General features: G+C 50.8%; 1 protein-coding gene and 1 long non-coding RNA gene across 3 annotated transcripts in view; one reads left to right on the top strand and one right to left on the bottom strand.

Moving 5' to 3' along the window:
• Positions 1-1,370, bottom strand: part of LOC119472472 — a 4,925-nt gene extending 3,555 nt beyond the window's left edge. The window contains exon 1 of the long non-coding RNA XR_005201620.1: positions 1,262-1,370. This is a non-coding gene — a long non-coding RNA (uncharacterized LOC119472472). The remainder of the gene's footprint in view (positions 1-1,261) is intronic.
• The window catches only part of POLA2 (DNA polymerase alpha 2, accessory subunit), a 34,568-nt gene extending 26,949 nt beyond the window's left edge, over positions 1-7,619 (top strand). The window contains exons 14-18 of one of the 2 annotated variants that reach the window (XM_017537120.2): positions 4,007-4,115; positions 4,400-4,506; positions 5,320-5,379; positions 5,768-5,894; positions 7,112-7,619. In XM_017537120.2, coding sequence (XP_017392609.1) covers positions 4,007-4,115; positions 4,400-4,506; positions 5,320-5,379; positions 5,768-5,894; positions 7,112-7,261 — 553 coding nt within the window. In that variant the 3' untranslated portion in view covers positions 7,262-7,619. Of the gene's footprint in view, positions 1-1,207; positions 1,884-4,006; positions 4,116-4,399; positions 4,507-5,319; positions 5,380-5,767; positions 5,895-7,111 lie in introns of those variants that run through there. The other variant, XM_037741604.1, reaches the window with a different exon arrangement.
• The last annotated feature ends 3,694 nt before the right edge of the window (positions 7,620-11,313 follow it).

The raw sequence follows: 11,313 nt of genomic DNA, 5'->3' as shown, positions 1-11,313 counted from the left end.
CTTGTACTCCCAGCACTTTGGGAAGCTGAGGCAGGCGGATCTCCTGAGGTCAGGAGTTCAAGACCAGCCTGACCAACATATGAAACCCCATCTCTACTAAAAATAAAAAATTAGCCAGGCATGGTGGTGCATCTCTGTAATCTCAGCTACTTGGGAGGCTGAGGCAGGAGAGTCACTTGAACCCAGGAGGTGGAGGTTGCAGCGAGCCAAGATCTCACCATTGCACTCCAGCCTGGCAACAAGAGTGAAACTCTGTCCCAAAAAAAAAGATCATGGCACTTCCTATTTTCTTCTTTTTGAATTACTGAGATCAGATAGAACCCTTGAACTTCAAGTGCGGTCACCAAGTTAAGAGGCATTTTTGTAAAACACAAAGATAAACATACTTGAAAGGACAAGGTCTCACTCTTCCATTGCTCTTTTTCTTCTATACTTAGTTCCTTTTCTCACTCCCTCTTGTATAAACTAATATTCCACGGGAATCTTCCCAGGATGGTTTTGAGAAGTGTTTGGTGACTTACACAGTGAAATCCTGTGAGACCCAAAACATCTGGTTGTGTAAGCGATTGTTTTGGGTGAGCCCAAGTTCCTCCCAAGTCAGTGCTTCCCCAGGGTACGTGGGACACCACCAGTGGCTAGAACCAGTGGTGGTAGAAACTCTCAGTGAGGGTGGGGCCTTGAATCCTTGCCATAGACCAAACGGAAGGAACTGTGAGAAGTCACAGCAGTGAAGCGAGAGCTGTGCAGTTCCCATCTGAGAGGAAAGTCACTGTTCCGGGAAGAGGCTGAAGCCGGGAGTGGAAAGTTATTCAGAAACCTGACATCCTCCGTTCCTGTCCCTTTCCCCCAGTGCCGGGGTTGAAAGAAGTTGGTATAGGTGGTAAGCCTCCTCCCAAGATCTGTGTACCTGTAGCTGAGCTAATAAAATGTTCCTGAGGCTAAGCTTTTAAAAACAAGTCTATCATAAAGGTGGTTTTTTAAAACAAGATGTCTAATCTTCCACCTTGTAGCTGTGGGAACTTACCCCAGAGTCACTAACTTGTAACACTACCTTTTTTTTTTTTTTAAAGATGGGGTTTCACCATATTGGTCAGGCTGGTCTTGAACTCCTGACCTCAGGTGATCCACGCACCTCAGCCTCCCAAAGTGCTGGGATTACAGGCGTGAGCCACCACGCCTGGCTAACACTACCTTCTTGAACCAGCAGCGTGGGCCAGGATGGCAGGCGTCACAGCTGGAATAAAGAGCACCCCCAACTCACCCCAGAATCAGAGACTTGGGTTATGCTGGTGACAACAATGGCTGGTTCTGCCCCTTTCTCCCTCCCTCCCTCTAATGAAGGTGACACAAGTGCCTTCCCTCTTCTTCCCCAGATGTGTGTGATCCTGATCAAGTTCATCAAGGCTGGAGAGTGCTTAGAACTCCTCAGGAGATAAGCCCCCAAAACACATGAGCAGGGCTGTGTTCTCCGTTTGTCAGCCCTTGGGAACAGGGAGGGACTGTGTCGTAGTGCCCTAACTCTGGCTGGGTGCTTTCAGTTTGAGGTTGGGTTCTGTTTTTGGTTCCTTACCCCATGTGGTATTGACAGCAGTGATAGAAAGAAAGCACAGATGAGGCATTGTTCCACTGGGGGTGAGAGCCCAGCACCACCAGGCACTTTCATCTATGGCCAGTGTGTGCCACAGGGCAGGGGAGCTGCCCCACCCTTCTAGAAACAGTATATAAATGGTCCTTGGGCAGAGAATTTCTTTGTATTCCTGAGAGGTCAGAAATGCAGAGCATTAAGCTGATTCATCATTAGTAAAAGTCAGAGCCAGGCAGGGTGCTGTGGCTCATGCCTGTAATACCAGCACTTTGGGAGGCTAAGATGGGCAGATCACTTGAGGTCATGAGTTCAAGACCAGCCTGGCCAACACGGCAAAACCCCTCTCTACTAAAAATACAAAAATTAGCCAGACTTGGTGGTGGGTGCCTGTAGTCCCAGCTACTCAGGAGTCTGAGGCAGAAGAATCGCTTAGACTTGGGAGGCAGAGGTTGCAGTGAGCCAAGATTGCGCCACTGCACTCCAGACTGTGTGACAGCAAGACTGCATGTCAATAAATAAATAAATAAATAAGCCAGAGCCAGTGAGAAAGCACCTCAGAGGAAGCAAGCAGAGCCTGCAGTTCTCGTCCTGTTTGTGGGAGCAGCTGGAGGACCCTCCCACAATGACGTATGAGGTTGTGCAATGCTGAGCATAGTTGGGATTTTTTTCTGATCCCTCCTTCTATAGCCAGTTTCTAACCATGTGCAGGAAGGCTATTTCCTCATTAACTATTGCTCTTCCAAAGCCTACACTGAAATAGGGCAGTTTTGTCCCTGGACAGCAGCCAGCTGCACCTCAGCCCTTTGTGTTCATCACAGACGTCAAGCCCTTGAGATCTGGAGCACAGATTGTGCCATTCAGGTTACCCCGTGGCCTGTTTACCAGACCCTGGCACCCAAATGGTGGACTGGAGCATCATAGTGAGCTTCTCAGTGTCAAAGGGACTATAATGAATATGCAAACACCTTTGGTCTCAGAAGTCTGCTTTTCTTTTGTAGAAGTCTCAGTTCATACTCTGAGAGGACACCACAAACAGTGATGGGGTGACAGCTGTCACCAGCACCTTTATCACATGTGCAAATGTGCGTACATCTGGGAAGTCTACACATTTTAAGCAAGAGAAGGAGATGGAAATGAGAGTTATTGGTGGATTTTAAACATGCCTGCAAAGTAACACTTTATGCCTATTTGATTTATAAAAGACCCCTCTGCCAAGGTCAGCTAAGGGAACCAAGGAAACGGATTTTTTTCTCTTTTGTGTGGCTGGGAAAAATAGTTAAAACTGTTTTCTTTATTTGTATGTTGTAACCCTAGAGATTCTCCTGCCTCTATCAAAAGAAACATCTGCTGTCATCTGTGCTTTTACTGTTGCTGTTAAATATTTCTTTCATTTTTGCAAGGCAGCCCTCTGAGAAATTGAAAATCAGGGCATTACTTCCATGTGTGAAAGGGGAGGGGTGCGATGGCTCAGGGAGAGGTCGCTTGTGCTTTGCCACATCCTGCTAGAAATGTCTATATCTTGGTCGTCCAGTGATTGTGGTCCAGTGTTTAGTCAGCCAGAAGGTTTCAGCTGGATCTAAATACAAAGGCAGGCTGGGCACGGTGGCTCACGCTTGTAATCCCAACACTTTGGGAAGCCAAGATGGGTGGATCACTTGAGGCCAGGAGTTCGAGACCAGCTTGGCCAACATGATGAAACCCCGTCTCTACTAAAAATACAAAAATTAGCTGGGTGTAGTGGTGTGCACCTGTAGTTACAGCTACTCGGGAGGCTGAGACACGAGAATTGCTTAAACCCAGGAGATGTATGTTGCAGTGCACCCAGATTGCACCACTGCACTCCAGCCTGGGCGACAGAGTAAGACTCTGTCTCAAAAAAAAAAAATACAAAAGCAGTCTCAAGGTCTTTTTAGCATGCCTGCCTTCTCCCTAGGAAAGATGCCCCAGCTCCCTGCGTTCTACCAGGGTGTGGCAGGGAGACTGTTTAATGCCTGCAAGCTACACCTGCATAGAAGGTGTAATGAGTCTGAGCTGTGGTTTAAACTCTGGCTCTGAGGCTGTGATTCTTTATTCACATCCTTGTCTTTCTAGATTTTCTAGATCTCAATTTCTTCTCCCCTTTTTCTGCCAAACAATAGTCTCCATCCTCTCAGTAGAGAGCCACACAGAGCAACAAGAAAGTGTCTCAGGCCATCTGAGCCTCGTCCAGATGGATGGGTGTGAATTAGAACAAATTGTCCTTCACTCCCAGGGTCCCATGGGAAACAGCATCTCTGTTCACAACAGAGTGTAATTCTGAGCTACCTCCCTGGGAGTGGGCTCTTTGCCTCCAGCCCTGACGCATCCCGCCTGGTGCCCAGCTGTTCTAACTCAACTCCATTCGCTTTTCTCTCTCTTCTGTTTGTTCTTTTGACATACTAGCTCCGGCTCCCACCTTGTCTTTGTCCCATCGTTGAGAGATGTGCACCATGAGCCTGTGTACCCCCAGCCACCTTTCAGCTACTCCGATCTGTCTCGAGAGGACAAAAAGGTAGCAGTACCCACTCCTTGACCAGCAGGCCGCCAGAATCCAGCATGCCTTCGCCACCAGCCCTGGCCCTGAAGGGGAGGGTGGAGAGGCCTCTTTAAGGCATGCCTACAGCCTGAATCTTACACTCCTTTTTTTAAACAGGATAATGTGTTTATAAGTTTGCAGTATGTTGGTTTGGTCCCCCTTTCCATGATCCCCCCAGCCCTCAGACAACCCCCACTTTCATGGGAAGATGTTTCTAGCTTTGGTATACAAATGTTTGTTTCAACCGGTTCTCATTTTAGCAAGTACACTTTGTGTCGGAGCCCTGCAGCCTCTCCATAAACGGAGTGATCTTCGGCTTGACGTCCACAGATCTGCTGTTCCACCTTGGGGCCGAGGAGATCAGTAGGTCAGAGGCATGTTCCAGACCCCCAAGCAGGACGACTGGCTCTCTGGTCCCAGCCCTTTCTGCAGCCAAGAAAATCAAGGGGCTTCTTGACGGTCTTGACCAGAGAGTCCTGAAGTCATCAAGTTGTGTCAGACTCTGGCCATCTGAGTTTCTCTCTACCCAAGGGGAGGGGTTGGATGCATTAGTTTCTGTTACCACCTCTCTAAACTGCATTTGAGTCCCCAAAGAGCCATGTCCATTCTGTCTTTGCACTTAAAGGCATCGAAATTCATCTATATTTTCTTTTCTGCTCCCCTTTTATTTATTTCCCAAATTTGTGACCTTCTCTGAAGGGTCTTCGTTTCCAGTACAATATCCAGCTCTGCAGAGAATTTGTTGAGTAAGTTAGGCAGCTCCAATCTGCCATCATCCTTGATGGGAAGGGGCATGTGAAGAGAATCGCGTGTTTAGCGAGATGGGTGTGGCTCCTTGTCTGAGGTTTGAGATTTGGGTCAGCCTGGCTACATGCCTGTGTCACGGTGGTGCAACTTTGCATCCTTTTGCCCAGTGTGGTGCTGGCTAATGGCCTTCCTCGATCTTGATTATGAGGGATTCCTGTGCTTTCATTTCTCAATCCACTGTTCTGTGTCCCTTCTCATGTGGGAACAGACCCAGCTCCTTGTGGGTGGGTCCTTAATCTTCCCCAGAGGCAGCCTCTTGTCACTGGGCCTTGGCCATTTAGCTTCTCTCTGGTTTATTAAGTTCTCCCATCCTCCCTGAAGAGAATGGGCTGAAAAACAGGGTTCTGTGTTCACACTTTCCTTTCTTTCCCAGTTCTTCTGGAACTTCAGACAGATTCAGCCGAATTCTCAAGCACATCCTGACCCAGAGGAGGTGAGCTTGCCACTGGGACCCCCGACTGTGGACAGTGCCTTGGGGTCATGGCACTATGACAGGCATGATTGTAAGGGCCTTCACTTTACTCTGTGATGACAAGCCTGCATTCTGCCCCCTACCCCACCACACACACACACACACACACACACACACACAGAGAGAGAGAGAGAGAGAGAGAGAGAGAGAGAGAGGGAGAGGAGAAAGTTGGCCTGTGGATACCAGCAGTGCAGAAGCCAGTACCTAGGGGGAGAGAGAGAGAGAGAGAGAGAGAGAGAAAGTTGGCCTGTGGATACCAGCAGTGCAGAAGCCAGTACCTAGGGGGACTCTGTCTGAGAAGGGGGCCCCTTGGTCAACTGTTGCTGACCATTTTTCTCTGTCTTTGTAGCTACTACCCGCTCTATCCGCCCCAAGAAGACATGGCCATTGACTACGAGACATTCTATGTCTACGCACAGCTGCCTGTCACCCCAGATATCTTCATCATCCCGTCAGAGCTGAGGTACTTTGTGAAGGTAGGTTCGAACTCTGCTTTTTCCCAGAAACACAGAACCCAGCCTTTGAGTTTCCCTTCAGACGACCTGGCACTCACCCCTTATGGGTCTGCTGATGGGGATGGGGCCTCTAGCAACCTGCCCTGGGGCCTTGTTTCTTTGGGGAAGGTGGTGGGACCAGAAAACAAACAACTCTGTCAGTAAAACACTTTAGTAAACCTGAGAACTGGGAGTGTCCCCTGCTCCCTCCTCCCTCCCCAAAAGAACAGGAGCCCAGTTGACTAGGAAGGCCCTCAAATGAGGGCTTTCACCAGGCCACCTCAAGGTGACCTGGGGAAGGTTTCGTATATACACTTGCCTGTCCTCTGCCCCCAGATTCTGATATGACCTCCAGGTCGGCTCAGCTGGGAATACCTTGAAGAAGCTATCGGGTCATTCTGATCTCTGCCACCCTTAAACCCTGCCTGCCTTGGATTTAGGTCTCATACAGGCAATCCCAGACCAGTCTCCCTCTTGCCGAACGAGAGCCAGTTCAACCTCAAGAGGTTTAAAAAAAAAGTTTTTCACATGGGAAAGCAATAAACAGCTAGATCAGGTTTGTCTCCAAGTTTGGGAGCTGATTGTCATTCTGCCAAGTCACCTCATTCTTCTGTTTGAAAGACTTAAAAGGAATTCAGAGTTTTCTAGCAACAAGTTAACATGTGACTGAGGCCAGGCGCAGTGGTTCACACCTGTAATCCCAGCACTTTGGGAGGCTGAGGCTGGTGAATCACCTGAGGTCAGGAGTTCAAGACCAGCCTGGCCAATATGGTGAAACCTCATCTCTACTAAAAATCCAAAAATTATTCCTGGCTATGAACTTCCAGCTATGAGCTTCTTAAATTATTATTAAAAATAATAATAAATAAATACAAAAATTAGCCAGGTGTGGTGGTGTGTGCCTGTAATCCAGCTACTTGGGAGGCTGAAGCAGGAGAATCACCAGAACCCAGGAGGCAGAGGCTGCAGTGAGCCAAGATCGTGCCACTGCACTCCAGCCTGGGCAACAGAGCGAGACTCCATCTCAAAAAAAAAAAAAAAAGAAAATGTGACTGAAAATGTGTCTGGTTGTTTTGCTGCCTTCATTTCCATTTTCTAAAACCCTCTTTGGGGTCAGCCATCTGATGTCACTTCTTTTTCACATTGGCCCCCAGTTAGTTGAGGCTCTCCAAACCCGTCTCCTTTTCTCTCCTCCCCAGGACGTCCTCGGCTGTGTCTGTGTGAACCCCGGGCGCCTCACCAAAGGGCAGGTGGGAGGCACCTTTGCCCGACTCTACCTCAGGAGGCTGGTGGCAGACGGGGCAAAGAGACAGAGTCCGTGTGTTGCTGCCCAGGTCATCAGGATCTGAAGCTTCTGTCTTTGCTGTTCTCTGCTGTGTGCGCCCTTACAGTCTTAGCCAAGAGCCAAGACATAGCCCTGTGACAAGGTGAACAGTTGGGTGGTAAAGGAAAGAGGAGCCAGCCAGGGAGGGGCAGCTGCAGGGACCAGGCCCAGCGGGGAGGGCTCGCGCACCCCGGCCTGCCTGTGAGCTGAGCCTCTCCTGGAAGGAAGCTCTTACTTCTCAGTGCATGTTCCATGTCCAGAAGTAAACCAGCCGCAGATACCACCTGCTCAGAAAAGGCGAGAAGGCTTTGTGATTTTCTACATGAATCAACACAGGAACAACTTTTGGAGAAATAAAAATAAATTCTGAGTGTGACTTCTGAGTTTGATCTTTCTTCTACTTTCTTTTTCCTGGTAGTAGATAAAGAATGTTGCCTGTTTGATCTACGTCCAGAGAAAGCAGAGTGTTGGTCACACTGGGTTTCTGTCTAGCCCCAGGCCTGTCCAGTGGGTAACTCAGCCCCACCCCTCATCCCCACAAGGCCCCAGCGACCTCTCTACTGCAGAGGTGCCCTGGGCAGGCCCTGGAGCCGGGCTGCAGCACAAGCAGCTGGCCGCCTGCCTGGCCCTCCCTGCGCGGTTCCTCACATGCACACTGTGGTCCCAGCCTGACCTCTCCATCTGGAGGAGGCGGCCTTGCTGGGCTGTTCCCAAGCTGGAGTCCTGGTGTCAGCTGCTTTGCCAAGTCGCGCAGTAGCCAAGGCTTGCCTGCAGCCCAGGACACTCAGACAAGGTCGGGCCTTCCAGGGTTCACAGCACATCCCATTCCCCTGTGCCCTGGCATCGGGAAATGCTGTCCCTGGCCAGATGTGGTGGCTTCCTGTCCTAAGCTAGCAGGCGGACCTGCCTCACGTGCCAGAGCCAAGACTGCAAACCCCAGCTGTCTGGGCAGGGAAGTGGCAAGGGGGCTGTGAGCTGCTGGTGGCTGTGCCTTGACTCAGAGATAAATACGTGACCTAACAGCAGCCAACCGTTGCATCCCACCTCTCTGGTAGTGACGTAGAATCGAGCCCCAGATCTGACCAGGATACAGTAAAAGGTCTCCCTTTAAACAAGGAGCAGCTGTTTTACTTCGTTGGTTTTTATAGGCACCTCCTCTGAGGCCAAGAATTAGAAACAAGCAGCAGCGTGGGGAGTGGGTTTTTCCCTCCTCCCCCAGCTTCTCCACGCATGAGGCAGCCAGCCGTGTTCCACGATGGGCACCATGACTTGTCAGCCTCCGGATGTGGCATTTGGGGAGCCCAGGCAACAGTTGCCTGGATACCAGTCGTGTGACTGTTGGAAATGATCTGGGAGGGCCAGAGCAGGCATTTAAGAGTCAGACAGAGAGACAGCAGGATATGAATCCTGAGCTGACAGGTCTGGCAGGCATGCCTCTGCCACCAGACAGTTCCTTTGTGCTCTTGTCAGGAAGGTGCCAAGCAACTGCTGGCTGACTGTCTCTAGACCCCACTTCAGCTGTGTCACTAGTTTCCCCAAGCATCTGTCGCCCCCAGGTGATCTCAAGCAGGCTCTGGGGGCGTGTCGGTGATGGAGGGTAGAGGGTGCCCAAGAGGTTGGGCCCGTCTGCTTCACAGCCCCCTTCGTTGGCCTCCCCCAATCTGGTCATGGCCCCTGCCCTTGAGACACCAAGTAGACAGCCGTGAAAAACAGTCCCAAGCTCTGGCAAGGGTTTGCCACCCACACCCATGCCCCACCCTGCCCCGCCTCTGCTCTGGCAGAAGGAGCCACCCTCCCTTCCCCTCCTTGTGGCTTCCTTTTAGGGTTCTAGTCTTTAAGCGGGAGAGCTGCTGAACAGAAGCCACTCCTAGCTGCTGTGTCTGGGAACCCAAGTGGGTGCCAAGAACAAAGCGAGGGAATTAGGGCCTCAAGGGGCACCCAAGGGTGGGGGCTGGCAGGGCCATAGTGCGGATCCTCCATCCAGCTCTGCCATCTGCAGCCACTGGGGCTTGGTGTTTCCTTTCCTTTGATCTCAGGGCGACCTGCCCAGCTCAGCCCAGCCCTGCTGCTTCCCTACTGCTGGGAGTAGCCATCTGGGCTGATTTCTCACTCTACCCATCCCAACCCAACAGAGTCTCACTCTGTCGCTCAGCCTGGAATGTAGTGGTGCGATCTTGATTCACAGCAACCTCCGACTCCTGGATTCAAGCAACTCTCCTGCCTCAGCCTCCCGAGTAGCTGGGATTACAGGCACCCGCCACCACGCCTGGCTAATGTTTGAATTTTTAGTAGAGACAGGTTTTTACCATGTTGGCCAGGCTGGTCTCAAACTCCTGACCTCAAGTGATCCACCTGCCTCAATCTCATAGAGTGCTGGGATTATAGGCGTGAGGCACCGTGCCTGGCCATAAACATCATCATTTTTGAAGTGGATGATTTAGCTGAGCGCAGTGGCTCACACCTGTAATCCCAGCACTTTGGGAGGTCGAGGTGGCTGTATCGCCTGAGGTCAGGAGTTCAAGACCAGCATGGCCAGCATGGTGAAACCACATGCCTTCTAAAAATTCAAAAATTGGCCGGGTGTGGAAGTGCACGCCTGTAATCCCAGCTACTCGGAAGGCTGAGGAAGGAGAATCACTTGAACCTAGGAGGTGGAAGTTGCAGTGAGCCAAGATCACACCACTGCACTCCAGCCTGCATGACAGAAGCATGACTCCATCTCAAAAAATAAAGTATACAATTCAGTGGTTTTTAGTATGTCCACAGTGTTGTGCAAACCTGCCATGTTGGCCAGGCTTTTCTCGAACTCCTGACCTCGGGTGATCCACCTGTCTCAGCCTCCCAAGGTAATGGGATTACAGGTGTGAGCTGCCACCATGCCTGGCCCATGCTCTTTTCTGTCAGGTTTTTTGTTGTTCTTTTATTTTGTTTTTGTTTTTTTGTTTGTTTGTTTTTGAGACAGAGTCTCGCTCTGTCTCCCAGGCTGGAGTGCAGTGGCACAATCTGTGCTCACTGCAACCTCCACCTACCAGGCTCAAGTGATTCTCCTGCCTCAGCCTCCAGAGTAGCTGGGATTACAGGCGCACACCACCATGTCAGCTAATTTTTCTATTTTTAGTAGAGATGGGGTTTCACCATGTTGCCCAGGCTGGTCTCGTGCTGCTGACCTCAAGTGATCCGCCCACCTGGGCCTCCTAGCGTATTGGGATCACAGGCGTGAGCCACCGCGCCCAGCCTGTCAGGGTTGTTTCCCTTAGCATGATGTTCTCAAGCAAGTTTTGTCCCTGCAGCAGCACGTATCAGTCCGCCATTCCTTTTTATGGTTAAGAGCCCACTGTATGGCTATATGGTATTTTGTTTATCTATGTGACCATTGTTGGGTTTTTCCACTTGTCGAATAGTGGACCCTTGGGTACCAGTTTTTGTGTGAACACCTGTTTTCAGTTCTCTTGGGTATGTGCCTAGGAATGGGGAGGGGCTTTAGATTTATGAAGGAAGAGAAGGCAGAGAGAGGGAAGGAGGAGGGACGGAGGGCGTGAGAAGGGTAAAAAAAAGAGGGAAGGACAGAGGGAAAGAGAAGAGGGAGGCTGTGATGGGCTTGGAACAGTTCTTCAGAGACAAATTGTGAAGTCCTGCAAAGGCGTTTCGACCTGATTCTGTCTGCCCCAGAGAATCTTGGAAGGGTCTGCCTCCCACTCCCTGTGCCTCACCCGGGCCACCCGACGAAGACCAACTTCAGAGCGGTCCCAGGTGCAGCCCCAGGAGCTTGGAGCACGTGGCAAAGGGGTGGTTTGAGGGGAGAAGTGCTCAGGGGAGGGGCCTGGGTCTGTTGAGGCAGGTTGGGATGGAGAGGGGCACCAAGCGGGCCACTGGAATACCAGAAGCAGCACATGGACAACAGAGGGGTAGATGTGGGAGTCATTGCAGTCAAAAGCCACAGAATGGCGGGGCGCGGTGGCTCATGCCTGTAATCCCAGCACTTTGGGAGGCCGAGGCGGGCGGATCACAAGGTCAGGAGATCAAGACCATCCTGGCCAACATGGTGAAACCCTGTCTCTATTAAAAATACAAAAAATT

This window comes from Cebus imitator, unplaced genomic scaffold (genome assembly GCF_001604975.1).
Source record: "Cebus imitator isolate Cc_AM_T3 unplaced genomic scaffold, Cebus_imitator-1.0 Scaffold102, whole genome shotgun sequence".
Lineage (NCBI taxonomy): Eukaryota > Metazoa > Chordata > Mammalia > Primates > Cebidae > Cebus > Cebus imitator.
Note: the sequence above shows the minus strand (reverse complement) of the source record. Positions and strands in the feature narration are given on the sequence as shown.